This window comes from Pelecanus crispus, chromosome 8 (genome assembly GCF_030463565.1).
Source record: "Pelecanus crispus isolate bPelCri1 chromosome 8, bPelCri1.pri, whole genome shotgun sequence".
NCBI classification, from domain to species: Eukaryota; Metazoa; Chordata; class Aves; order Pelecaniformes; family Pelecanidae; genus Pelecanus; species Pelecanus crispus.
The window spans coordinates 32,473,833-32,501,356 of record NC_134650.1 but is presented as its reverse complement, the minus strand read 5'-3'; the positions used below and the strand labels follow the sequence as shown (position 1 = coordinate 32,501,356).

At 40.8% G+C, this 27,524-nt stretch overlaps 2 protein-coding genes across 3 annotated transcripts; both read left to right on the top strand.

Moving 5' to 3' along the window:
- The first annotated feature begins 403 nt into the window (after nt 1-403).
- Nucleotides 404-6,706, top strand: CNEP1R1 (CTD nuclear envelope phosphatase 1 regulatory subunit 1). Of its 2 annotated transcripts, XR_012831272.1 has the most exons (7): nt 404-463; nt 2,792-2,863; nt 5,113-5,186; nt 5,525-5,634; nt 5,773-5,827; nt 6,088-6,188; nt 6,614-6,706. XR_012831272.1 is itself a non-coding variant. In XM_075715929.1 (6 exons), exons 1-6 carry the CDS (start codon nt 439-441, stop codon nt 6,127-6,129), a joined length of 378 nt encoding a protein of 125 aa, XP_075572044.1. In that variant the 5' UTR covers nt 404-438; the 3' UTR covers nt 6,130-6,706. The 2 variants fall into 2 exon arrangements, 1 of the variants encoding a protein (XP_075572044.1); XM_075715929.1 differs by having other exon boundaries at nt 6,088-6,706.
- A 1,244-nt stretch (nt 6,707-7,950) lies between these two features.
- On the top strand, nt 7,951-26,409 carry HEATR3 (HEAT repeat containing 3). Its single transcript, XM_075715926.1, has 16 exons — nt 7,951-8,070; nt 9,666-9,838; nt 10,635-10,722; nt 11,697-11,809; nt 13,636-13,745; nt 14,505-14,645; nt 15,418-15,701; nt 16,386-16,476; nt 19,542-19,699; nt 20,742-20,824; nt 21,082-21,218; nt 21,434-21,445; nt 23,688-23,764; nt 24,594-24,737; nt 24,838-25,014; nt 25,962-26,409. The coding sequence occupies exons 1-16, from the start codon at nt 7,951-7,953 to the stop codon at nt 26,079-26,081; spliced, it is 2,028 nt and encodes a 675-aa protein (XP_075572041.1). The 3' UTR covers nt 26,082-26,409.
- The last annotated feature ends 1,115 nt before the right edge of the window (nt 26,410-27,524 follow it).

Genomic DNA, 27,524 nt, shown 5'->3' with positions numbered 1-27,524 from the left:
CACCCCTTCTCCCGCCAGAGATAGCAGGCCCACGCCTGGGGGAGCCGTCCCAGGAGGGCCCAGGCGCCGCTAAGCTCGTGAGCCCCACGCCCCGAGGGGACCAAAACTCGGCAAAACCCCCAGAGCTTCCCACCGCACCTGCCCGCTGCCCGCTGCCCGCCAGCAGCAAGAGCACGGCTGCGCCCAACCTCCGCACCCCGCCGCCACCGCCCTCTAGACGGCTGGGGCCACTCCCGAGCCACGCCCCTTCCCTCTCCGTAACCAATGCGAACCGCGTTTGCTGGGGGAGGCGTGGCGAGTGGGAGGCTGGCCAGTAGGGCGCGGCGTTGTTGCGGGGGTGGGGCCGGTCGGTGTGTGGGGCGGGCTGGGCGGCGGGCGGCCGGTGGCTGCGGGGCGGCGAGGGGCACGGCCGGTGCTCGCTGCCTCCGCCCGCCCGCCATGAACTCCCTGGACCAGGCTGAGGGTGAGTGTGGCGGCCCGGAGCGAGCCCGGAGTTGCTTCTTCGGCGCGCCGGGAGCTTCCGGCTCTGCGCCTGGGCTGCCCGAGCGCGCTGCCTCGTCCCTCTGGAGCGGGCCCTACCGTGGCGCTGCCCTGAGGGGGGCGAAGCGGCTCTGGGAGGCCTCGGCTCCCTCTCCACTGCGCTCCCGGGGCCGGCGCCCCTCCTCGGCCCAGACAGGCGAGCTGGGGCGGGTCTGGGGCCATCTCCGCATCCTGAGGCTCGGGGGCGGGCTGCGGAGGCGGAGAGCGGAGCCCGCAGGGAAGGCCTGTGCTGAGGGGCTCCGTGTGCGGGCCCGCCAGCCGCCGCCCCCCCCCCCCCCCCCGGGGAGGCGGGAGCTGCCCAGTGGGCTTTCCTTTTCGGTACCTCTTCTCGACAAGGCTTCTCGACTTCAGTTTATTAAAATCTGCTTGTGCTGCGGTAGCCACTTCTCCGCTCAGGGGTTTTTATGTGAAATGCATTTCTTACAGCTCTGAGTCCCATCTAGCACGCTAGGCATTACACTGTGCCAGGGCTCCTCTTGCATTTGTAGAACGTGACCTCAAATAGCCCTCCCTTGTCTGAGAACATTGGTGGTTTGGGTTACAAGTTCTTTGAAGTTACAGTTTACAGGATGTCAAGACCCTGAAAGGAGTTTTTGCTGTCCAAAAATAAGACTGGTAGAGATTTTTATAACGCATCAGTGTCTCGGACTTAGCAGGTGTTATGTAGCAGATACCAGAGGTTGACATTTCAACAGAAAATGAGAGTCTGGTGTTGTCACGGCTTTGTTACTATGCCTGTACAAGCCGTAGGGATCTTAGAAGTGTGCCTTGTTAGTTAGAGCTGTGAGGTGCCAAAGTGGAAAAACTCATAGAAGCTTGGAACATGGATATCCAAAAATAAGTTAAAGCTTTAAGTTCCTGTTTTCTGAAAGGGTTTTTTTGTCCTGTTTTTATTTTAGCACTGTCTACATTATGCAAGTGTTTTATTGAGAACTTTGTTATCGATAGCTTGATTTTATGCCTACAGGGTGCTATTTCTCAAGTAGCTAGTTTTCATGTGATGCCTCATATTCCCCCTCTCACTTCAGTGACTCGTTGTTGGGGGTAGTGCTAGTCAGGGAACAGTTAATTAGCTTTAATTGCTGGCAGTGGCTTAGCTTCCCCAGAAGGGATGTAGAGGACAGGTCATAACTACAGTGCTGTTGGCAGTAATTAAGACTAGTTAGCTGTTCTGTGGCAGAAGTCAAGATGCTGTAATCATCTTCCCCCATGAATTCACCTGCAAACCATTCAGGAGTAAATTTATGGTTTAGAAAACTGCATTAGTAATGATCATAATAGGTATATTTCTTCTAACCCTATTCTCTAATGGCTTTATTATCATAAATAATTTAGCAATAGTTGCAAGTTGAAGGAAGAAAATTCCAGTGATGCTAACTGAAACACTTTAGCTGAAAGTTAAGTTTATGCTAATAAAAACTTCAGGTAGAATTCTAGCTTTGACTGGAATGTTGTCAAATATTGACCTTGTTGAACAGAAGCTTAAACCTAACATAGACTTCAGGTGAAACAGCTCCTTGTAGATGAACATTAGGTGGTTGGCTAAGATTTTTTTTTTTTTTAAAACAAATTAGGAGTATGAACTTGAAATGCTGCTTGGCTTTTAACAGCAATTTCAATGGGAAGACCATGGGAGAATGATGGCGATAAGAAGAAAGATTTATTTAAAGAAAAAAAAAAAATACTTAAGACCGTTGGGCTAATGTTTGCTGTGGGTTTTTACGTGTGTGTGCATGTATATCATGGCACTAAAAGTTTCTACAAAACAAAGTCATCAAAGCCACGCTGCTACAAATAATCCCTTGGACAGCTAGCAAACGGCCAACATTTTTTTTTTAATTACCATTATATAGATAATGCAACTTAATGGCTTCCTGATGTATTTAATACTCCAAAATGTGATACTTTTTTCCTGTGTGGAGGGGCTATTGAAGCTATTCTAAATCTAACTCTTAAGTATTTTTAAAGATGTCTAAAATACTCTAATTTCTCAACTATATTGATTTTCTTTTCAAAAAGTGGGAATGTTTCTTGCATTTAGTGTAACTCCACCATTGTAATTTTTAGCTGAAGTTGTGTGAAGCTACTTCAACTGTGCTTTCATTACATCTAAATGATCATTGCATTGGTTTTCTCTGCCTGTTTAAGAAATGGGTGTGCACAGGGGAAAAGTGAATTCCTTTTATCTTTTACATTAAAATTTGACTAAATAGATGAAGATCTAATTTTGCTTGATATGCATCCTCCCCAGATCTCAAAGCTTTTGAAAGAAGACTTACTGAATATATTGCATGTTTGCAACCAGCTACAGGACGTTGGAGAAGTAAGTTTGATGTTCCAAGGGATAAATAGGATTCACTCTTTCAAGCTTTTTAGATTTACCAGTGTGTATCTTTGATTTATGTTTGTCCAAACAAAAATCTGTGCTTAAACTCTCTTTAAAATTTCTGTGGCATACATTCAAACACTCTGCAACAAGATAATACAAGATAACAAACTAATACTTTAGCCAGAGTTAGAAAAATGAGGTCAAGATTGAATTGGCTCGAGGCTGAATTATTCTGGAAATAGCTGGGACAGTAAGTTGTATTTGTTTCTGTTTTGGTTTGGTTTTTTGTTGTTGGGTTTTTTTTGAAGGCTCAAACTTCCCAGTCAGTCACTATAGTTACTTGAACTAAATATGATTGGGTTAGATAGTCCCTATAAAATTGAAGGTGAAAAAGGTACAGCAGTGTGCTGAGGGCGGATTATGTCCTCATCTCTGTTCTAACAGGAAAGTTTGAAGGCAGGGGGAACATCAAAAATACCCCAGATATGCTGCCAACTTTGGGATCAGTAGTCTGTGGTGGAAACAGACTGCTTTTTTGTTCTAAGATTCTGCTGAAGTTCCCATACTCAAAGAATACAGACATTTTTTAGAACACATAAAATAGCATCTTTTCTCCTGAGAGGCCAAGAGGTTAATTTCAAATGAAGGAACTGGAGGAATGACTATTTAAAAAGCAGAAGCAACAACAACAACAAAACCCTACCCCAAAACACAAACACACACCATCCCCCCAACCCCCCTTGTTTCAGAACAATTGGGAGGCAAACAGATACTTGTAAGTAGATATGTGTAACTTGTGCGCACCTGCTGTGGGAATGCATTTGGCTTCCAGAATTGCTATTTACTGTCATGTAAATTAAAAAAAAGAAAAAAATACTGGAAACTCTTAAGCATATTTAAATGACGTTTGCATAACTAGTATCGTGTTCACTGGCTAACTTTTTTCCTTAACTGCTTGTTTTGCTAGTTTTGTAATTCATGTAAAAGAGGGACTTCTTACTTTAATTATAACGGGGTATTTAACTCTATGTTAACTTTTCCTCCTGTTATACAGGAAAAAAAGTACTTACATAGAGAATAAGCTCTATACTTTTGATAGATCTTTTCCAACTTCCTTTTGAAAAAAATAACTTGTTAGGGTTACTTTTCTATTTTGTTTTTAATTTTGTAATATCAGTAAGGAATATGTAACTCAATAGTAAATTATAGCAGTCTTATAAACCTGAAAGTAGTATTGCATGAATATCTAGGTTTTGTTTTCAGGTTCTTTCCTATGATCCTGAAGTGCTAACTCTGGGTCTTCTCTCTTTTGTGTTTTTTGGTGGGGTGTCCCCTGCCCCCGTAAAAGACTTTATTTGCACCCAGAACTTGAGGCTCCACAGAAAACACTCAGAACTGCCAAATGTCCAATGAAAGCTGCAAGGCTTTATGGGTGTGCAGTAGAATATGAGCTTTCTCTACCTTTGTATTTGTTCTGTTTTCTTTTTCCAATCAACCTCTGTTCCCCCAACCCTTTGTAGTCTCTGAAAATCAGTCTAGTGTCTTGTATTACTCTGCTGTGTATCTAGCATTATCCATTTACAGTGACTTGATTATTCTTCCTAAGCCATTCTGGATACATAGAGGTTTTTGTTAATCTTCATGTGCTAATGCTAACATGCCTTCTGACTCCTGTTCAAATTTTGTGGTTTTTTTTTCTCTGTTAGCTTTCCTTGCTTGTAATCGTGTGGATTGGGGTGGGGAACGTAACACAACTTAGATGTGCCGCTGAAACCACTGATGCTAATGCCCCGGGCTTTTCTTACGTAGAAGAGCTAGCAGGATACAAGCTTTAGTTCTGCTCTGCGATTTATTGGTGCTGTATTTCTGTTGCCCAGACTGCATAAGCTCAGATAGCATACTGAACATTTGGTACAACTCTTACTCCAGTCTTCCAACTCATATTTTTGTTAACCATGTTATTTTAGAAATGTTCATTTCTTTAAAGCATTGGGATGTTTTTACTTGACAGAATTTAGATTTTGGTACCCACTTGTCCCGTCCAGGGAACTTGTACAGAATCTTTACGGTTTCACATAATAGAAGTTTCTTTGCCTATTTTCCTTTCTACCTTCCAAGTAGAAGCTTTTCCTCCCTCAGAAGTGGGAGAACAAATAAATGCTTAAGAGCTGCTGCTGAAAAATAAATGCTTTTTAATAGGAGTGAGGTATACTGTTTATGACTCTCGTTCTTTTCTTTATCAGTGATTCTGATAGTGGTATCAGTCTGCACAGCAACTGGTGCTTGGAACTGGTTAATAGACCCGGAGACACAAAAGGTAAAGATCAGGCTAATCCCAAATGTAGTCTGTCTCATAACTTGCTGTTGCAGTCAAGTGATATAGTATCTTGAAAACGGAAAGGGTAAAGGTGGTTCTTCCAGGAAACTGGGAGATCATTTTTAGTTAAGCTCTCAAGCTGCCTGGAGTTGTTGTGGAGTATGTCCTGGGACAGTGCCTACCAAAATGCTACACCTTGAATGCTTATCTAAAGCATTGTTCACAAGTACTTAGAAGTGGCTAGGAGCAGTATCTTTTTTTAATTAAGGGAGCTAGGCAGCAACTTTTTTGTGCATTTTAGAAAGTACATAGTAGGACTAATCTGATTTCTTTCCTAGGTGTCATTTTTCACATCACTTTGGAATCACCCATTTTTCACAATTAGCTGTATTACCCTAATAGGCTTGTTCTTTGCTGGAATACATAAAAGAGTGGTGGCACCATCAATGTATCCTTCAATTGTGTTTGTCAGGTTAGAAGTGTTGTATTTACTGCTGTTATTTAAGCCTATGCTAATACTGCTTTTTCGGTTTCTACTTACTCTGTGTACAAGCATTAGCTGCTTTCCTTGACACAATCCACACAGTATAGCAGCCCGATGTCGAACTGTTTTGGCAGAATATAATATGTCCTGTGATGATGTAAGTGTTAGTGGTTCATTGCCTAAACCTTGTTTTTTAAAAAAAGGCAAATAATTCAAAAAGGCACACAGGTTTTTTTTTTTTTCTGAATAGCACTTGCATAAACCTTAACAAATTCTGTGTGTCTGTAAAACTGGAATGTAAAATACTTAGTATTGTTCTGTGTGTTGTTTTAAACTTAGCCTGTAAAATTGAAGTGCAATTGTTGGGCTCAGCTTTGAGGGTCTAAACTTTATTTTTTATTTTTTTCTGTCTTGCAGACCGGAAAGTTAATTTTGAAACCTAGGCCTCATGTTCAATAAGGGCTGTCTTCCTTCAGTTTTTTCCACTGCCATGGAAACCAAAAATGACCTTTTTTAAGGTAGTATGACAGCAAAAAAACAAACAGGACTGGTTGTAACTGCCTGGGAGTGAAAGTCTTACACAGTTGACAGTGAAAGTGTGCAATATTACTTTCTTGAATATTTATCCGAATTCTTTGTTGTCATATTATCAGTGCTTTTGCTACTTCTGATTACCTCTTTTTCAGTATTAGTGTCACTTTTTTACTTCAGCTAGAACAGAACATACAGGTGAAGTATGTTAGTCGGCTATGAAGCTGAACTTGAAAATCAAACCTCATTCGTGTTATGTGTCTTTGCAAGCTATTGTAAATAGCAGATCGATGCCAATGTTGAGGAAAAAGAAGTAATATTTGTGGTATGGATTTTTTTGTTCTCATGAACAGTATTGAAAGGAACACTTACCATTCCCATGATGTTTTATTAGCACACTTACTCATTACAGCTGTCCTTGTCTCCTGGTCACTCTTTTTGGAACTGGCTAAAAGGCTTGCAGAAGACTGTCTGTGCTGGAGAAAACTGGTCTTACTGTTTAAGAACTTCGCAAATACACCAAGGATCACATTTGTCATTTGTGTATATATATAGTGCACCAGCCACTTTCATTGTGGTCATACGTAGCTCCTTGTTTGATCTGTTTCAAAACACTGCTATTTTAAAATTTTAATATTTTAAAAATTGTCTTAAATATGCTTGTATCCTCCCGATTGTAAGGTTGTACTGTATCTGAAGTCCACATGACCATTCTGAGTGGATTTTTATGCTGTGATGGTCTGAACACGAAACTAGTATTGGAAATGTGTAACTTCAGATTTGGTGAAGAAAACATAGAGTGCCACAATAAAATAACAAAATTTGTTATTCAGAGTGTTAAAAACAAGGTGTGGATGTTATATGCATAAAGCGTAACTTTTGAATAGCTAAAATTGTAAAGAGTTTTAAGAGTTTAAGTTGTTCAAGGTGCCTTTTTAATTGTTTCAAACTCTTTTAATTGACTAAAACTGCAAAGCTGTTGCAACTTCAGTAACTCCAACTACATGGTAGACTGGCTTTTAAAGGCAGTTTTAAAGCCTATTGATGTAACTTTATCAGTTGAGACATTAAGAATTGTCTCCTGTCATTTTTCCAGTAAGTCTTCTGCCCATCCATTATTTTTAACTGCTGTATATTTTGTAGGTTAATGTGTATAAAATAAATTCTTTGTATAAACAGCTCTTACCTTCCTTTGTACTGTGCAAATACGGTTATCAAATGAACGCAGAACAACTTTGGAAGCTTATAGCTGAAGTCTGTAACTTCCATACCCGACCAACATTTCCTATATTTGTAAGAACCACATCAATCTAAGATACTGACACTGGAGAGAAAGTCCTTCCCGTTTTCCATCCTGCAGGTCCATCCTGCCTTCTCTAAGTGCTGTGAGAGGCGATCGTTCCATTTCAGCGTTTTCCTCCTTTCCGCGTTTGAGCTGGGGAAGCGGCCGGAGCAGGCGCCGAGTCCTGGAGCGCACGCAAGGCTGGGGCGGCCGCTGAGGGCTGCGGGGCGGCCGCTGAGGGCTGCGGGGCGGCCGTGCGCCCGGCCCGGTGCCCGCCCGGCCGGGCTGCGAGCGCGCCGGGGAGGGCGCTGCCGCTCGGCTGCACCGCTAATGAGCTCCCGCGGCCCCCGGCGGGGCGGGGCGGGGCGGGCTGGGCCGCCGCCGAGCGGGGCCGGGGCGCGGCTGCGCCTGCGCGGGAGCGCACACGTGGGTGCGCCGGCGCCGAGCGGCGCGGCGGCCGCGGAGCCATGGGGAAGAGCCGGGCGCGGCGGTTCCGCAGGGCCCCCTTCGCCCCCGCCGGCCCCGAGCAGCGCCGCGGCGGGGAGGGCGGCCCTGAGGAAGAGCCGGCCGCGGAGCTGCTGGAGAAGGTGCGGGCGAGAGGCGGGGGCGGGGCGGGGGGGGGGAGTGGGGGCGGGCGCGGCGCGACGCGACCCCCGCTCGGGACCGGGGGAGCGGAGCAGCCGCGGCCCGGCCCGGCGGGGCTGCGCCCGCCGCTGCGGGTGGGGATGGGGCGAGGTCTCGGCCCTCCCCGGCGGTGTCGGGCGAGGGACCGGGTCCGGCGCCGCCCGCCCTCGGGCGCGGGAAGGAGCCGCGGAGCCGTGCGGGGCGTCCCCCGCCGCCCGGCCCGCCTGGCGCCGCCGCCGCGTCGCTTCTCCGGCGTCACGGCTGCGCCCGCGGGCGGCGGGGGGGGGGGGCGGCGGCGGCCCTGCCCTGGGCGGCCGGCGGCTGCGGCCGCTCTCCCCTCGGCCCCGGGCCGGCCCCGGCGGGGCGGGGGGCGCGGCACCCCCGTCCGGGCCCTCCTCCTCCTGCCCGACCGGTCCGGAGCGGCTGGGGCTGGGGCTGGGGCTGGGGCTGGGGCTGGGGCGGGCGGGAGGCGGCCCTGCCCCCCGGCCCAGGGGGCGCCTGGAGGCGGTTGTGGCGGTGCCCGGGCTCGGCCTCCCGAGCGGGAGTTGCGCGGGTCGTGAGGCCGGGATCCGCGCGTAAGAAATCACCGGTAGAAAACACTGAAAGGGACTGGGCTTGGCCCCTTGTTGGCCGCACTCCTGGGTTTGGTTTAAATATTGCAGGTGAAAACTAGTTTAAACCTCCTGCGCACGTGACTTCAGGATCAGAAGTAAAAATCTGTTTTCCTTTAAGTAAATAAATCTCCTTTGTTCATCTCGCTGAACTCATTGAATAAATCATTGCTCGATTATCCTTCTGGACTAACCTATGCAGTCTTTAAAAAAAAAAAAACGTAAAAAAATGGATAAATGCCCAGGTGAGGATGCACTGAGCGAGCCACCTCTCAGTTTCAGTGAGGCAGGATCTGATGTGCCACTCGTTTCCACTCTGCTCTTCAGCAGATGTTTATCTTTTCTCTTAGGTTTTCAGTGAACTCCATGGCCTTCCAGTTGGGCTGTTTTATTATTTTTACAGTTTGCAATTCTTGCATCTCACCTAACCCTCTGTTACAGCGCGTCAGTGTCGTCTCGTGGACGTAGAGAACGCTTGCTCCTTGGCTTTGAGCTGATGTTGTTAGTCTAAAGGCTGTCATGGTTTTTTGTATTTCTTGATTGTTCAGTTTTTCTTTATGTTGGTGTACGCTATGTCTATTACACTTCCTGATGGTATTTTTTCCCCCTGCTTTTGTTCTTTTTTTATTTTTTTTAAACATGGTAATTGAAAGTAGATACGAGGTCTCATCAGTGCCAGCCAGTGTCAAATCTGTGTCTCAACTATGGCTCTCTTGTTAAACACCCAGAATAGTATTTGGCTAGTCATATAGTTAACACAGATAACCCAGGCAAAGATTTATAAACTTCCATGGAAGTTAAAAGCTCTTGCTTCCATTCAGGAGCAGTAAAACAGGAGCTACAGCGCTGGGCCTGCGAATCAAAAGGCAGATCAGTCTTTTTACTCAATAAAAACTTCCCACTACCTTTTCCCTCACCCCTAACGTGCCCTGTTTGCGTCTCCCCAGCTGCAGCATCCAAGTGCCGAAGTGAGAGAGTACGCCTGTGCCAGTATTTCCAAGCTGTTGCAGCAGAAGCACGTAATCCCAGCCTTTCTGCAGAGAGACGTCGTCCGGTGTTTAGGACCGTTGTTGATGGATCACAGTTTAGCTGTTCGCGAGACAGCCGCAGGTGCCCTCCGGTAAGCAGTTGTTAATACTCGGTTAGAATGACGCACTCCTGGCGTGGTAAAGAAAAGAGCGGGGTTTTGCTGTTGAAAGCTGTGAACTTGAATGCCAGCTTCTCTTGCTTCAATTCCGTTTTGAGTAAGCGTGCCTCCGTTGGTTGAAGTCTCCGAGAGAGGGGCTTTTCTTGCTCCAGGAGGCTGCCACGAGGCTTTAATGGCAGGAGCAGGGTTTATATTAGTTACTACCATTTTATCTACTCCCAGTGCAATGTGCTGCTTTCCATCCTTGTGTTAAGAGAAAAATCAACAGTAGTATGAAGAAGTACAGAGAACTCGAATGCTGTTAGTAGGGCTTTCTGTGTCTTGATGACGCTGTAGGAGCGGTGGGTTAGTTGGAGAACGCACATAGCTGGCTTTTTGAGAAACTTGTAAATAGCGAACGGCATAATTTTGAGTTGGTATTCTGCAATCAGGCCTACAGCTTGCTTTATTTGTACAAAAATGTAATGCTAATACTTGTTAACATTCATGTTGTATCTTACACTGAGTAATACCTGACAGAAGTCATGTTTTAGTACAGATAAGCTTTCTAGTTACGCTAGACAAGTAAGTGAAAATATTTTTTTTTTCTCTAACACCAAAGTTATTCTTCTATGTTAGAAAGGTAGAACTCTGAAGTTAACTGATGAAGCAGATTGATTTTAAAACAAAAAGTACCATAACCTTTAGAGAAGAATACCGAATGCATGGGTTTTTTAAACATTCCTGGAAAGTATTGTATCTGCCCCAAAGCATTTTTTTTTTTCCCCAGAAATCTGAGTGCTTGTGGAGGATTTGAAGTCTGTGATGACATGGTGACAAAAGACATCATGACACCCCTTGTGGCACTTCTGAAAGAGGTGTGTTTATTTTTATTCTGATTTTAAAACAGATCTAATCATTGAATGATCCCATTTTCAAAAATAGTTCAATTTTTTGTAGCTATTATCAAGATAAGATACTTGAAAGATCTTTTAAAAGATTGCTTCAGTGGGTTTAATGGTACAAAAATTATTCCAGAGATTTCAAACCACTTGCTTCTGCCTCCTGACCTGCTAACTTGGGTCCATGGTGAGGTTTGCTGCCTGGAATGATTTTTGCATAAACAGTCTGGAGATTTTGGGTCTGGAATGTCAGTCAAGACAAGTCTATTCTGTCAGTTAAGATCCAGATCCAACATTTATGTTGCCAACATTATTCTAGGGAGGGTTGTTTTTTTTTTTTTTTGGTAAACAGTTTTGTCTAAATGAAGGCTTGGATTTACAGTTAGGTAGTTACTGCTGTTGTGGGATAATCTGTACTGAATACCTATTCTTTGTTTGGTCCAGGTGTTGCAGTGCAGTTTGGAAATTGCATTGAATTCTGTCACCTGCTGTCTTTGTATGAGCAGCCTTGAGCAATACCATCATTTTCTGTATGTTTCTTCCCCATTTTAAAATATGGGTAATAGCATTGTTGTAAAGCACAGCAAGATATTAGCTGAATTAATCCTTGTGATTAGAAAGAAATGTTGAAAATTGCATACAGACTGTATTAGCCAGAAACAGCATTACAGGTTTTAAAATTACTAAGCATTTCTTTATAAAAAAATGCTTCTGAAGACTATTGAATGCAAAGCAAGTACTGTAACAGTCTACAAAACAAAAAAAAATTAATCAGTGATTCAATTTCATTGTGGCCCAGTTTTCATAGAGAATAGTAAACTAGTCAGGTTTTCTGGTAATAAACACTTCATGAGGGATCTCTCCATTCACTCTGCTGCTAATGTTTTAAGTTTTTGCTTTTCTTCTTGGCTTGTTTGTTTCCCAACCCTGATTCTCTTGTTTGCTTGTAGTGTAGCACTGGACTAGATGCTAACCAGCTCTCTCCAAAGAAATGCAGAGAGATGAACAAAAATTATATTGAAGACATAGCCAATGAGGCTATTAATTTGCTGTGGAATGTATGGTAAGTGCTGTGTAAACACTGGCCTTTTAGAAGAGGTAAATTAAATTGTTCCTGAAAAAGAGCGTGGTAATTGAGGCAAAAAAGAAATTACTGTCCTTGCATGGGAAGATGTACTCAGTTGCTGATTCTGATTTCTGATTGCGTTGCTCCTATGTGTGCCTTGCTTAATAAATGGCAAGCCCTCATCTGATCTGAAATACAAGTTTATCTTCTATCGTAAATTACTTTTATAAGGGAAGGATTCTAAAAGTGCACAAAGTTGGTCATTAGTTTTAGGAAAGTGACAATTTTTTTTTTTTTTTCTATTGGTCGTTTATCCTAGGTTCTGATACTGTTTTCTGAACATGCTGTGTCATAGTCTCCTGTACAGTTTGGGTGGTGGGGTCTTGCATGCAGTTCCTGTAGGTCCTTATCATGATACCGGGAGATGGGGAGAATTAAATTCTGATCAGTGAACTCCAGTGCTCTGGGAATATGAGGAGTTTTTGTACTACTTCCTCCCTCTGCACGTCATCCCAAAAGTTAATATTGAAAGTTTGGACAAAACTGCCCCTTAGTGACTGAGGTGCTGATACAAGATACAAGTCTACTTAATTATGTGAAAAAGAATGAATTGTTCAATTAGTAGTTTACATTGGAAACACCAGGTGAAGGAAGAGAAATGGCAAAACGTAATACAGAAAATTGCTATAAATATTGAAGTCATACAGACCTGTTCTGAAAGTTCTCCTTGAATTTTGTGTTGTTTTTCTTCGTTTTGTATTAGCTCCCTGTCATTCTATGCTTTGGTCCATACGGAATTTTGTTTTGTACTGTACAGTATTTCAGTGGAGCTGCCTCTCTGTCTGTCTGTATGGTATGGCTGCTGGCTTGAGGCCTTATTTGTAAATTTTTTTTTTTTTTTTTTTTTTTTTCGTTTAGAGATTGGAATCTAGAACAGTACAGAAACTGCTTGCTCAGCACCTTACACAGAATACATGACCCTTTGTAACTCTGACTCAACAATGTTTTGTGTTCATTTTTTTTTTTATTGTTTTTGTAGTCATAAGTGCTTTGGAACAGGAACAAGATCATTAAGTGTGCTATAAATCACTTCTGTATTTTGAACATTTTGTGGCAAGGACTGTGAACTGCTGACTTCCTTGCTAAGTTTGGTACTGATAAAATCAGGGATGGTATTGATGCTGAGACATAGTTCAAAAGTAGATTTTTTTTAAGTCCCTTGTAGCTAGTTGGTCCCATGCTTTTTTAGTTTGAATTTGTCTTGTGTCAGTATATTAGTTTAAAAATTGAAATAGCTGTGAAAACGTGAAGAAACACAAATCCTACTGTTAGATAATGAAAAGAAATGTCACATTTAGCATTGATTTAGCATGCATTTCTGAATGTGAAGAGCAGTCATTTTCTGGAGTATGCGAACATTGATGTGAGAGGCAACAGCCCGCTCTGTTGTCAGTGGGTTTTCCATGGCTGCAGAAAGCCCTGGGCTGGCTTGTAGCTCACAGCTATAAGCTGCCTTTCATGCTCTGGCTGGCTCTGTCTGCATGCGACTGTACTTAGGCTCTCAAATAAACTCCAGAATACTGTGTGTGAGGAAGCAGCTGGCAGAAGCCAGCTTTCCTCAGAGGTGTCCAGGGTATTGCAGCTTTCTCCATTTTATACAGAGTTGATTATAACCTCGATAACAAAGGATAGCTCTTTGACTAATGTGTAATCCTTAGGTAGGTTTTTAAAATTTGAGTAATAGTGAGTACATGTTACTTAAAATGTTGTTACGGTAATTTTTTCCTGGGAAAAGTGTTTTATTAATCCTTTTTATGCATTAGCGAATGCAACAGTATCGCAGTATCCATATTCAATAAAGAAGGATGTCTGGAGGCAGTGTTACATTACATGAAGAAGTTTTCCACGAATGTGGATCTGGCTATTTCAGTAGGTAAGTGGTAAAAAGAGAAGATAAGGATTTAAAGATTTTTTTTTTCTCTTTACAATATGAATGTAACACTGATGTCACATCCATTGCATAATGCACCTGCCTTAGCATTACTTAAAGTTTACATTGAATATAAGACTTTAAATTCCTTCCTGAACAAGCACATCATTCAGAAGTTGACATCTGTTGTGCTTGTTTTCAGTCCAAAGGAGAATGGCTTATTGCTGGTTACATGGGAGGAAAAAATTTTGCGGAAAGCAAGCTGTAGATGCAGGCTGTGTTTTTCATTTTGTTTTCTGATTTTGGTAATGACGGGTTTAATTTGTAGAGCAAAGGACGTAGTCCATCTAAAAGAAGTCCAAACAACTATTACTTTCAACGTGCTTTTATTAGTAGTACTGTTGTTATAGTCTTATAATGGTCTTACAAGTGTATGTGCTCGCAACATTTTTTGGTGTTTTCCCTAGTCAGTATACAATGGAGAAATTGAATTTCGAGTCGCTGAAATTAATACGGTTCATCCCATGTCTGATGTGGTACTGTCCTCACCTGTTTTATATACAGGTTTGCCAGAGAATGTCTTTTAATCTAAAACACAGTTTGTGAAGGACAGCATCATACCATTACAACATGGTGCTGCATGAAATGTTTTTTCCTACGTCTGTTTCATTACTCCAGCTTTCAGGAAGATAAAGCTCTCTCATTAGGAAAGTGAAAGCTACTGTTGGGTTTGTTAATTATCATTGTTGTTGTTTGCTGCAGCAAACTGCTTGCAGGCAGTGACGGAAGATAATCCAGATCTTCTTTCTTCATTCAATGCTTCTGCACAACAAGTGTTGGAAACCGTGATGTTGTGTCCAGAGAGCACAATGAAGCATATCCTTCTGAGAACGCTGATAGCAGGTATGATGTTCGAGGGCGTTCGTTGCTTTGTGATGGAGAGCATGGCAGGTAGAGGAGGGTGGGAAGGACAGAAGGCTTAGTCTTCTCTGCTGTATCTGGACATCCGATCGGCAAAGCCTGTATAGATGGTTCATGAGGGTATTTGTGCCTCTTGGGATTGTGTTTCGGAGTAACCAAATATTTGCAACTAGCTTTAAAACTGTCTTAAATGCTTGATTCTAAATTCAGTACCTGCTCAGTGTGATAACCCATGTTAACTGTTCATTTGGTTTTCAGCAGTGAATTGAGTGAGTAATAGGTAGTACAGGAATTGTTTTGATCTTAACAGGTGCAGGTTTTTACCTCAGATTCTCTACCTTGCATTCTTTTCTCCACCTCAAATGCTCAACCATGGTGATTTTTGATACTGGAGTGTAATAAATTAGTTTAATTTTGAGGATCCTTAGAAAATGGTTCTCTCATATGGATTTGTTATCAGAGGTAAAAAGTGTCACCAAGATTGCTCTGCATAAATATTCTGTGTATCCTTACGTGCTGAAATCTACTTAAGCTTAAGACGTGGGCATAACATAGTTATTACAGATTAGTATATGAAAAGCTAAACAGAAAAAAATACAAGTCTGTAGAGAAAAGACTTGAACATTCATACTGAAAGGTAAGCACTGAGTATTTTAACTAGTGGAGGCTATGTGCTTACAAAATACATGGCTATTGCAGAGCTGGGAATTGAGTATTTTAACAGATTCTTATATTTCAACTATCTCATGTTTAGGCACTATCTGGAATATCAAAGATACCATTCCACCAGGCAGCCTGGGAAGCATGGTTAATGCAATCCTGAAGATTTTTTCAGAATCATTAGCAATAGATGCTGGTGAAACAATTATTCGTATGAATGAAGCTGAAAAAAACAGGTTAAGACTTGCTGCGGAGGCAGAAACTGAGGAAAACATGAGTGATGTTATAGACAACTGTGTTGTGAGTGAAGATGATGACATGGAAGAAATACCAAAAGGAAAAGTCAGAAGAGAAAATGACATTTCAGACCTACTTCCAGTAAGTGTGGCTGGCTGGCTCACTCTCGTAGAGCTTAGTGCATTTGGTTGAGCGTCTGACTGGTCTTGACTGAATGTTAGCCAGAGTAGCTACCTACTAGTGTTACTAATCCTAACTCCCAAATGGCTTGACTATTTTAGCTGCAGCATCAAAGCTGAGCATGGAGAATTTCAGCTCAACTTGTTCAAATGTAAGTTGCACAGCGCATCAGGAAAGTGCATTTCCGTTTTTTTCCTCTAGTGGAAGGTATAGGCTTATCTGACACTTCTCCCTGTAGCTACTGCAGGAAGTTCTGATCTCACCCTAAGGCGGGTGAGACTTTTAATGGTTGTAGCCATGCCATTGTGAGTGGAGATGACACAGAGATTAATGAATGCATTCACTATTGCGTACATGAAACGAGTAACAGAAATAAATACATTTTTCTGATAGGCCTTTAGCTACCGTTAGGTAATCTTTTCTGTTACAACTTCAGTGCAGGTGGCATTTTGTAAAGGTAAAATTTGTTCTGAAGCATCCAGCAGAAAGATGATAGGTTTTGTTTACTTTTTTTTTTTTTAAAATGGGGAGGGATGAGAAGAGGAAATGGCTGGGTTGTATTTTTAACTGACAGCCTGGGTACTTTAAATTGCGCTGAAATGTCGTTTTACAAAATTAAATTTGGTTCATATTTTTCTTTTTTAGTCTGATAAGTGGGAACTGAAAGAAGTGACAGCTTTACTGATGGCTCAGCAGACTGCTCTGGAAATCATTGTTAATATGTGCTGCAGTGAAGGTTTGTAGGAATCTCTTTCATCACAAGTGTTGCGGTGCATTTTTTTCCTGGAATAAGTGATGTTTAGTTTGCTGTTAGGTGATCTTAGCTTTTAAGGGTGAATGCACGTAGACTTGTTGTCCCTGATACCCCCACGTAGGGGGCAGATTGGATTCTATTGCTAATTTAAGTAGTTTTTCTCATTTAAATAATTTCTATCGCTGACATATTTTTTGCATGATACTACATATGCCAACATCTAAGAACAAACAAAAAAGGACTTGTGCCGAAGAGATACTCCCTAAAAAGCATTACAGCAAATTCTTTGTTCAGTTACAGCATGGTCTGAGTGTTCATCTGATACAGTATGGGGGTGAATCCTATTGCAGGACTGGGGCATCAGTTTTTTTTAAAGCAGATAAATATTCTAGTTTTGATTTAGTTTTGGTACTACAAGTGTCAAAAGAAGGAGGACGGACAGCTTTTGCATGCAAATCTGGCAGCCACGCAGATTTAGGCTGTTCAGAGTTCCACCCTTACGAGCTTTGTTGGAGGAGAAAGAAAGGCTGTTACTCTGGGGGGAGTAGGAAATAGATATTCTGTATCTTCTATGAGCTCTGTTACTCAGTTTTGGTAGCTTTTCTCGAAATCTTCAGGAAAACAAATAAATGATTTTCAGATTCTGTTTAAAACAAACAAACCCCCCAAAACTCAAACTCCTCCAAAACCTGAGAATTGTAATTGCTAGTACAGTTCATGAGCCTGATGCAAAAGTAGTAGTGTAGGAGATAACTTTGTAAGTAAATCTTTCAGGTTCTGATAAAATCCACAGTAATACCCAGATATTCCCAATGGTGATTTTTTTTTTCTCTTACAGCACAAGGAAATTCTGCACCTAGTATGTGAAGCTCATTTCATAACTGCATTTCTCATCTAATGAGCTGTAATTCATAAGCTCTTCCCTTTAATTGGAAAATCTCTTGTGGATAAAGCTCCATATTCTGCCATTCACTCAGTGTAATGTAAGGTTGATTGTGTTGTATTTCACTACAGTACTTTACCCATTCATGGGCAGACGGAAACATAGTCTGTAGAAATTAAGAGGAATCCAGAGGCAGCTGTTCATTTAATTTTCAAGTTATTTGAGGACTAAAATAGCTTTAGCCATTATGCTGAGTTCATAGAAACACTCAGCTTGCCACAGAACTGAGGGAAACAATCATGCTGGCAAGAGACGTGTTTTACTGAACGCTGGCCGGCGTTTGGAAGAAGCAGTGCTGGAAGAAGCAGAGTGCTCTCCCCCTAACAGGGACACAGGAAGGAATCCAGGAGACTCCAGCACTGCTGTCCAGCCTGTGGTTCGCAGGTTACCAGTGCTAGTTAAGATGGGACTGCCATTGGAAATGCCTCTCTATTTCCAAGAACGTTACAAGAAACCTGATCTTAGTTATGGGTAATCTTCCAGAGATTCCTGCTCTGCCCTGGTCGCTCACCGTGAACATGCGATGACTGTTGTCCTTGTTGCTGAATTGCGTGGTCAGCTCATATAGTTATCATGTAATTTTCAAAGGAGATTTTTGGGTTCTTTGCTTTGTACAGATGCAGATGGAAGTTTTTTAGAAAAGGCAGGAAACTGACTGAAAGGGGGATGTCTGCTTTGTTTTCATGCTCGTTGCTACTGTGGGTTTACTAACATAAAAGCATAAAGCATAGAAGACAACTGTTTTCTCATGCAAGGGCTATTCACTTTAGCATATTATGGCTGTAGAATTAATTGGATATTACCATAAGCAAAAGAAGATGCCTGTGTGATCAAGTTGCCACAGCCTGATGAATTACTTTGCCTCAGATGGACAGTAGTCATCACCTTCAAATAAATTCTTTAGCTGCTGCACAGTGCAGGTGAAATGTGTTCATTTAGACCTTTCTTGCTGTATCTTAAGTGAATTAATTTATCACAGCAAGAGTGCATGGCTGTCACCGTAGTTACTACAGTACCTGGATCTCACGTGGATCTGTGTTGTCAGACAAAATTACTTGAGGGTGAATATGATATTTTTCTGTCACAGTAGTTAAATATCCTGACCTACGTACGCAGGCAGAGCTTTCACCTGTCAGTGAGGAGGATCAGTCCAACCCGTAGACTTAGGACTTGTGTAAACACCAGTGTCACACCAGTTAAAATGTAACCAGGTTTAAAACAACTTTAGATAAATCAGTGTAAACCCTGTGGACGTAGATATATCAGCTTAAATGTAAATGACGGACTTAGCTTGTGCTTGTCAGGCCAAGTCTGCCTTAAGCCATGGACAGATTATTCACTTTACAGTAGCTGTGCCTTTTGGTAACACTACCTCAGCCCCTCTTGCTATGTCTGCCCCTACAGATCTGCTAGTAGAGTAAATCATGTAAGTATAAGCCTAGTTCAGGTTTATAACTATAAACCTAGTTTAATTTACTTAAAATACGTTGCCTGAAAGGGCTAACAGAGATGATCTGGCTTGCTTTGGCTTGTTTTGCTGTTGTCACTTCCTTTCAACTGGCCTTGCTGTGGAGACAGCAACATCTTCATCCAGCCCAGTTACTGCCTAGTCAGAGGACATCTCTCTGTGGCTTCGGTATTGCCAGAGAAACCACTTGCCTTAAACTGATTGCAGTTAGTAAACAAGTTAAGTTAAACTGGTGTATTTGCATGCTTGAATCTACCTCAAAAAGTAAAGCAGTACAATCCAAGTTAAGATCCTAGAAAATGTTTTATGAAATGTTTCTTCTGTACTTTTTTTTGATATCTTTAAGTGAAGTGTAGTTAATATCAGAGAATGAAGTACTTGTGTATGAAGAACCTCTCTCATAAGAATACTTGTTGCCTGAGTGAATATAAAATAATTTTTAAAAATAAAACAATTGAAACAAAAGTAGTACAATATTTAGAATTGTGGCTTAATGGCACTTGGTTTGTGTGGACTTCATTAGAGCCCAAGAGCTTAAAGACTTCTAAACCAAGAGCTGGAGCCAAGTTTAATTGAGAAGTAGGATACCTATTGCATGAGTAATGTTACATTTACAAGTCTGTCTTCTGTTCTCAGATCCCTCTGATGACGAATGGGAAGAACTCTCCAGCAGTGATGAAAGCGACTTGTTTATGGAAAACTCATACAATGAGGGGGGTGGGCTGCTAATGTCACCCCTGTGCCTCTCTGATGAAGTTAACTCAGCGTTTCTGAACAACCTCATTCCAAAGAAGGTATTGTCTCTTACTTTATATCCAACACATGGTACAGTCTTTCCCTTGTGCCTGATTTGGATCCCAGGTTAGGCAAACAAATTATCCCAACCTATCTGGAGAAAAGGAGTATTTTTTACAATTGGTTTAGCTTCACTTTTTTTTGGCCTAGAGGTGGAGCATCATCACATGAGCTGTCTTGACCTAAATAATTTCTTCATGTAAGTGGGAACAGAAGGTTCATGTGTTTCAGAAATCTGGTGCCTTTTTTTTTTTTTTTTTTTTAATTTGGCTTTTCCAAAATACAAGGGTTATTCCTTGATTTGGACATGAAAAAGATTACCTGCAGAAAGAAAGGAAACTGAGTAGAAGCATGACTGCCAGATTTCCATATTAGCTAAGTGAGGTGGAGGTAATGTATGTGAATGGCAACAGTCAGCACTGAAAAAGTGCAAGTTCCTCTTTCACCCTGTTTTATACACAGCGTCTGAAGTGCAATATTTGACACTGACAAGAATTCAGATGTTCTTGTTTCAGAGTTTCACTCATTCTTATTTGGGGTTCTAAAGATGAAGTTTGTCATTTGAATCAGTTATTATGCTAGTTCAGCAGCGTGGTAGAATTGTGACCCAAGAGATCAAGGTGTGAGATGATTCAAGGCTTTATGTACTTAACAGCAAGCAGTCTAAGTTGCATGGCAAGGTCTTTTAGACTTGCAGCTATCTGAAAATTCTGTAGCGGAACCTGTGAGAAGAAAGATCTAAATAAAAAAAGAATAACAGAGACCTAGAAAATCACCTTTTGTTCAGTACAGTTGGATACTTTAAATATGCTATGATAGACCCAGTGTAGAATTGCACCATTTGAATGACTGAGGAAGATTCTGGCATTTTTAGCAGGTGAGACACTTGCTACCTTGAAAGCTTTTAAATACGTAGTTTGAAGTATCTGTTTGACATTAAGCTAAAATTTCAGTCTTCCCCCCAAACACATCTAAAAAAAAAAAAAAAGGCAAAACAAAAAAAAAGCTTTATTGCTAAACCTTTCTTTTTCCCCTTCCCAGATTCTTGAAAAAACTGCTTTTCCGAACAGTGTTGCTCTAGACATCTGTATGCACAATCCGTCTTGGAAACCATTAATTAAAAAGTAGGAATTTCATTGTCTCTCTTACTGTTTTTCATGTATATTCAGTTGTTTTAGAACTCTTAGAAGGATTGTCCATCTTTGGGTTGCTTTTAAGATCTGGACAATAGCAGATCTGATACGTGGTTTTGAATAAAGAGATAGAAATATTTGTGTAAACTGCACACCGGATCACAGCCTTATTTAATTCAAGATCCTGCTTTGTATTTTGACATCTGTTTTCAAAGAGATCTGCTAAGTGCATTTTTTGTTTGTTTCAGACTGAATGCAGTGCAGTGTAGAGCTTTAACGTGTCTTCATAGCATTTTATTAGTGTCAGATGTGGATTGTCTTGGAGGAGCTTCAGCACTTCAGTCCCTTGCACAGCACCTCTCGCAGCTAGTCTTTTCTAAAATGGGTAAGATGTAAAAGGGGGCTTGCTGACCTATTTCATATGGATATAAGGTAGCCATGTTCATTGTTAAGTTTTAATGCCATTTTATTAGCAATTCTATCCCTTTGGTCTTTCAAAATAAGGATACTGAATGTTGGAAATGTGCTGACAAAACAGTGTATCCTGGTCAGATGTGTTTATCCAAACTGCATCTTGAGGAGGTACGCTCCTAATGCAAGAATATGCTTTACGTCAGTATGTGTGTGCATGCAGAAAGTCACTAAGTGAATGAATCCTGCCTAGCTGTGCGACCAGAACTGGTTTTTTGATCATATTTGTGATAATAGCAGTTTTTCATCAATCAGACAAGCCATAAAGAAGACAGAACATTTTCATTTTAACTGTGCAAACTAGCCTAAATAGATATGTGAAAAAAGGGTATCTAGCACAGTCTATCACACCATTTTTTTCTAGGAATTTTATTATTGCAAAGGTGGTTGTTGCAAAAATCTCCAGAATGTACATGCTTATTACAGTAGGAAAGATAGCAGCCACCTTGTCTCCAGGATATGCTTTATGTATATGATTGTGTAGCTTTATTGAAAATACATTTGTAATACGAAAATGTGCAAAGTTTTTATGACTAAATATTAAAGCTGCTTAACTTGCGGTTATGGTGGTGGTTCAATTTCAATGGAGAAGGCAATAAATTTCATTTTTCTAAAAATACTGTTTTAGAATATCAGATACATCCTGGTAAACACTGTAATGTATCCACTGTAGTTCCTCCAAGGCACATTATTTCATAGAGATACTGTGATGGTTTCCCCATAGATCTGCTAGTATCATTATCGTTGGATGGTCTAGTGTAGATACACAGCAGTTAGCATTTCCAGCTACCTCCTGTAATCTTATACACCAGATCAGCATCATTCCAATAATGCTGTTGGACCATTTATGCTATGATCTCTCTGTTACTGACAGTAGAGAAGCTGAACTGAGATTGAAAAAAAGAAAAAAAAAATGGTTCCAAGCTGATAATCTGGTTCCCTGACAGGCTGCTTCATTCAGACTATTCTGATAATCTGTTTTTGTTTTAAGGTCAGTGATGATGGCTTTTCAGAAAATAAAGAGACATTCTTAGAGGCTGGAAAAGCCTGCCAATTCTCAAAATTGTCAGAAAACATTTTTCCTAAGACAGATCTGTTGAAGTCCAGCATATGCATGGCTTTGTCATTTCTTGTCTCTTAAAAGCTTGAGAAGCTCAGTTTTCTTCCCTTCCTTCAGGCATCTCCATTTGTAGCCACAAATGCAGTGTATGTAGTTCTTATTCACTGTAGTGTATAGTATGACACTGCATTAATGCTTGAAAATGCATCTGCCTGCAAAACACACTTTTTTCTCAGTGTCATTAAAAGCATATGATCAATCTGTGGGAACATTATTACTGAAAGTGTAGCGCTTGAAGAACTAAAATGCAGGAAATGAAAATAAATATGAAGATATATGCAAGGAAGTTTGCATAACATATTTGTCTCATGCTTAAAGAGCAGGACTTGCAAGATTTCAGGGTCTACATGTTATGCTTCGCAATAGTCAGCAAGTTCTTAGATGACACTGGAGAAGTGGCTAGCTGAGACAGACGGTGCTAATAAATTAGTTTAATGGCCCATGTCCATTTTCGTTAACATGTTTTTTTTTTAATAGTGAAATGCTATGTAATGGAAACTGCCGGATAGAATTGATAACATACCAACATGTAGTTAGAAGAAATTCTGTGGTTGACAGGGTGAAAGAGAGGCGTAAAGATCTAGTTGCTTACATGGGAAAGGAGGAGATACACATGAAATAATCAAGAGTTTCCACATCTGGAGTAGTCCAGAAAATAAGAACACATTAGAAGAAAATAAAAAGCTTCAGGAAATGCAGAACATGTATTGAAGATGATGGCTGGTATTGATGAATATGTAGTTAAACAAGAATAACGCAGTGCTTGAATCGTACGTTTCTGAAAGGTTATTAAACGACCGGAAGACATGTTCTTCATATGAATTGGAAAGAGTCCAGCGTTCTGGGTGTCTAAAAAGCCTGCTTAAAAGACAGAAGAAAGGAGTTAAAGTACGCGGTCAGCTTCTGTAGTTTTCTTGGTTCTTGTATTATGGCCTCCATGTGATACCAGTTTTCAAGCTTCTGTTCTGATGGCAGTGGTTTGTACCATATGTTAGGTCACACAAGGGTCTTAACCAGGGATGTGCCTGAAAATGAGGACCAACTGTGGTCTGACCTCCAGATGCAATTAATATTGAATTCAAACAAATCACTATGGTTACAACCTGCAAAGACCAGTCTCTGAAAATCTAGCTCTTCCTGTTTGTGGTAGCACTTGGAGGAACAATTAAGGGATTAAGGAATTTGTATTTCTTTGCTTCTCATATCCTTCATCTTGTTTAACTTTTGGCTCTGGGTTCAATTCTTTGACAGAACTCCCTACAGACACAGAATTCTTGGAAGCCATAACCAGCGCTTTGAGGGCTCTCCTACAAACAATGGCATCAAAGAACATCTCCCAGGTAAAAGCTTTCACCCTCAAATGCTCTGGTAGGTTCAAATTCATGTCAGATTGTGCTGGAAAGTTTTTGAAACAAAACCATTTAAATGAAGTGCTAAATTTCAGCAACGGTGAACACTGAAAGAACAGATTTAATAGCATTCACTCTTTGTATTTTTCATGGACCCTACAAGAATACTTTTTTAATATATCTCCTCCTTAACATATAAACAGATGAAAGGTATTTCAAAACCAAAACAGCAATAAGCCACAGGTAGTATCTTTAGGAGATGGATATAATGACAAGCATTTAGTAAATTAGCACCTAGAAATGTGGATTCTTTATTTCCTGATGTCATCTAGTTGAAGCTGGTTGTCCTAGGATCTCGGTTGGACATGAATTAGTGAGCTAAATACGGGAATGAAGCGTAGTAGTTTGTTACACAAGATGTAATACTAGATGGTCTGCTGGTTCTTTCTGGCTTTAAACTGAAAAATGAGCTTCTATACTGTAAGTTGTGATGAGTTGGAAATAGCTATTGAGATAGGTAAACTTGTGAAAATCCCTTTGGCCTCAGAACTTTTTCCTTCAGCTCCATGACAGCCTTGCTTATGTTCTGGAAGAAACACCTTAAGAAGTCGAAAGGGAGAGTTTAACTGTTTTCTTGCTGATTACATTTTCAGAATTCATGTAGTTTTCATAATACAGGACTCTGTTGCTCTGTTAAAAATTTGCCTGTGTTCTATAAAAGCAAATGATCTAAATGTCCTCTGAGAATTTCCATGAAAATGTAAATATGTCGAACTTCATGCTTTTTTTGTTTGTTTGTTTGTTTCCCCTTGCTAAGCAGTGTATGACTCCTGAACAGCTATTGGCTTTATGTGAAGCTGGTATTCACAGCAGCAATGCCAGTGTTAGAGTGAACGTAGTGAGCATCCTTGGAATTTCTGGCAGTGTCCTGGCAAAAGGACAAGATACAGCTGAAACACTAAAGGTGAAAAAGCAAACTTTGCATTGCAAGCCGAAAACAGTTCTGATACTTCTTTCAATTTCCGTAAGCATTGCTGGAAAAATCAATTTTTCTCTCATTTCAGATGATTGGAAAATTTCTTCTTGAGGTTGCTACGAAGGAATCTTCTCTTGTGGTAGCAGGGGAAGCCCTGGATGCACTTTTTGATGTATTTGCAGATGGTAAAGAAGCAGAAAAGGCGGCGGTACAGATCAAGTTGCTTGCAGCACTGAAAGAATTTCAGCCAGTGTTCAAAACGAGGGTAGGCATCAAATGCAGCCAGCTCAGAGTCTCAACACACAATGTGGGTTAAAGCTTTGACATTTGGGCTGCCAGAAGAGATAATTAAGCAGGAATGTATGGCCTTATGAGATGGCCAAAAAAAAAAAAAAAAAGAAAACAAATAATTGAATTCCTGATACTCCACTTCAGAGGAAAGCAAATATACTTACCTTGCAGTTCATGGAACCGTCAAGGTAACAGTGCAGCATCTGCATTGCAACATCTGCATTACACCATCAGCATTACTGATGTCCAAATCACTTTATTGTTCTGAAACCCTTGTAGAAAACAATCCTGCAGATGTCTCTGGAGAACAGCTAAATTGGTGGGAGAGAAGTCCCTTCTGAAGTTACACTGACATCTTTTGGTTTTAACTTGCTGTAGTTGCAGGTGGATGTTTTTGTTCTGGTGTTGGTTAATTAAAATAGATCATATATTCTGTATTTTCAAGAATCATAAGGCCAAAATTCTAAACTGTAATTTTAAGTACATCCCTTGTCTTAAATAGAGAGTGACCTTCAATATGTTATTTCTTTAGTCAGATGAAACCTGAGGAGTGACTTTCATAGTCCTAAAGCTAAGCACTATACACACAAAATACATACCTGACAGTGCTACAGTTGTTTGGTTAGTTAGATGTGCAAGGTCTTCCATATAAAAAGCTACGGAAAATAAGTGTATGTTTCAGATTTATGAGTGAAATAGCATGCCAATGGTAGTCTAGTTTTAAGCAGAGATGTATTATAGTAAATTGATTTGCAGAAATAATTGCTAGCTACACATGTGCACACGTGAACATGGTGGTGTTCTCAAAAGGCTTGGGTAGCATGCCTTGATAGAAGACATATATACAATTTCTATAATCTTTAAGTGATCTAATAGGAGGAACTTCTCCATTAGTAAAGTATGTATTTTTTGGTTTTACAGATGCGAAAAGAAGGCAAAGGACAGTATAGTACAGACCAACTGTGTGTTCTTGACAATGTGAAGATGAATTTGAGAAGATTCATTGCATATCAGGAGACACTAGGGAAAACCCCAACTTGAAACATCGAGGAACTTTAAACTAAGGTTTCCCTTACTGAATAACATTTTCCAAAAATATAACCGTTTTGGACTTCTAAAATTTATTGAGCAGAGCAGTTTTGCTTTCATGTTAATAGTGTGGTTTTTTATGTTCAGTATTTTTATACTTCTGGGTTGATGCAATATGAAAGTCACATCAGCATAAAAAAAAATTGCATACTTTGAGATTAAGTATTAGCAGTGATAAGAGTGTGCTCTTACAGTCCTGAGGTCTGCACCACTGCCATCGTTTAGAAATCCTCACGTATCCTGGCGGAAAACTATATTTGCATGAAGAAGTAATTTAGAGAATGTGCTCGGTTATGTGGCAGATCAAGAAAAAAATTCTAGAAGCTCAAGATATTTTTCAGGGAATCGAGCAGTGGCAGAATGTTCATATTTGCTATTTGCTTTTACCTATTTCTAGAATTGCACAGGCACTTATGGCAAGCTTCCTGAGAGGTGTGTGACAAGTGTATGGATTACTGTCAGCACTTGGATCTGTTACTTCATGAGGTTCATTGAAGAGAAAACTGTTTCAGATTCACTTCAGTATGATAGCTTTTTACTGTGGAAATCAGTGTAAGAGGATCCTACACTTACACGCAGCTCCCTGTTTTTACTTTATTTTGATTGGTATTTCTGCAAATCAAGTCTTCTGATTTACTTTCTTCCTTGTAATTCTACATCAGGATTAATTTTAATTCGGGGGAGTAGTACACCTAATAAAAAGTATTTTTTTATACTGAGGTATTATCTAAAAGTAACTTTATAATTCTTAAAATATCTTTTACAAATATTTGTGATGGAGATTTTTAAGCTGTAAAACGCAGAAACTATTTTCAAAAAATGTCACTGATTCATGAAGATTGTATGTGAACTTCCATATATCAAAAGCTTTGGTTTTGTTTCTGTGAATGAGACCCTCTCATACACTTTTTTTTTTAAGGAAAAAAATCCACAACCAAACACAAAAGCATTTTGTTATGCTGATTTTTGAAATGGGAGTTCTTTTCCCCCCTCTTCTCTTAACATGCAGCCTTGGCACAGGCATCTAGTTTTTAGCAGAATTTTGCCCATGGTGTTAGGCATGGAACTACAAAGACCAAATTTGCTCAGTTTGTTACATTTCAGTCTCTGAGATTGGAAAGCAGGCTCAGGAACTGACTGGACAACTTGCAAATGACTGACTTTATGAAATCCTGACATATGGTATTTTCTCAAATGCAAGAGAAAGTGAAAAATGAGTGTAAGCAGCTATACTGTCTGGAAGTCCTGTTATTGCTACTACTTTACAGGAGTTGGATGAAATCTTTGGTGTGACGTGATGCAACGCCTGCTAATCAAATGAGTGAGCAAGAGTGTGGGGTTGGGAAGGCTCAAGGGCTATTGAGCCTGGCCTGGAGAAGTCCAGGAGAAGTCCCA

Coding starts and splice junctions, on each gene's coding strand:
- CNEP1R1 (XM_075715929.1), top strand. CDS start 439: ATGAACTCCCTGGACCAGGCTGAGG. Junction 2,864..5,112: donor AGCTACAGGACGTTGGAGAA/GTAAGTTTGATG, acceptor TTTCTTTATCAG/TGATTCTGATAGTGGTATCA. Junction 5,635..5,772: donor AGAGTGGTGGCACCATCAAT/GTATCCTTCAAT, acceptor CAATCCACACAG/TATAGCAGCCCGATGTCGAA.
- HEATR3 (XM_075715926.1), top strand. CDS start 7,951: ATGGGGAAGAGCCGGGCGCGGCGGTTCCGCAGGGCCCCCTTCGCCCCC. Junction 14,646..15,417: donor TCTGAGAACGCTGATAGCAG/GTATGATGTTCG, acceptor TCTCATGTTTAG/GCACTATCTGGAATATCAAA. Junction 25,015..25,961: donor AGCCAGTGTTCAAAACGAGG/GTAGGCATCAAA, acceptor TTGGTTTTACAG/ATGCGAAAAGAAGGCAAAGG.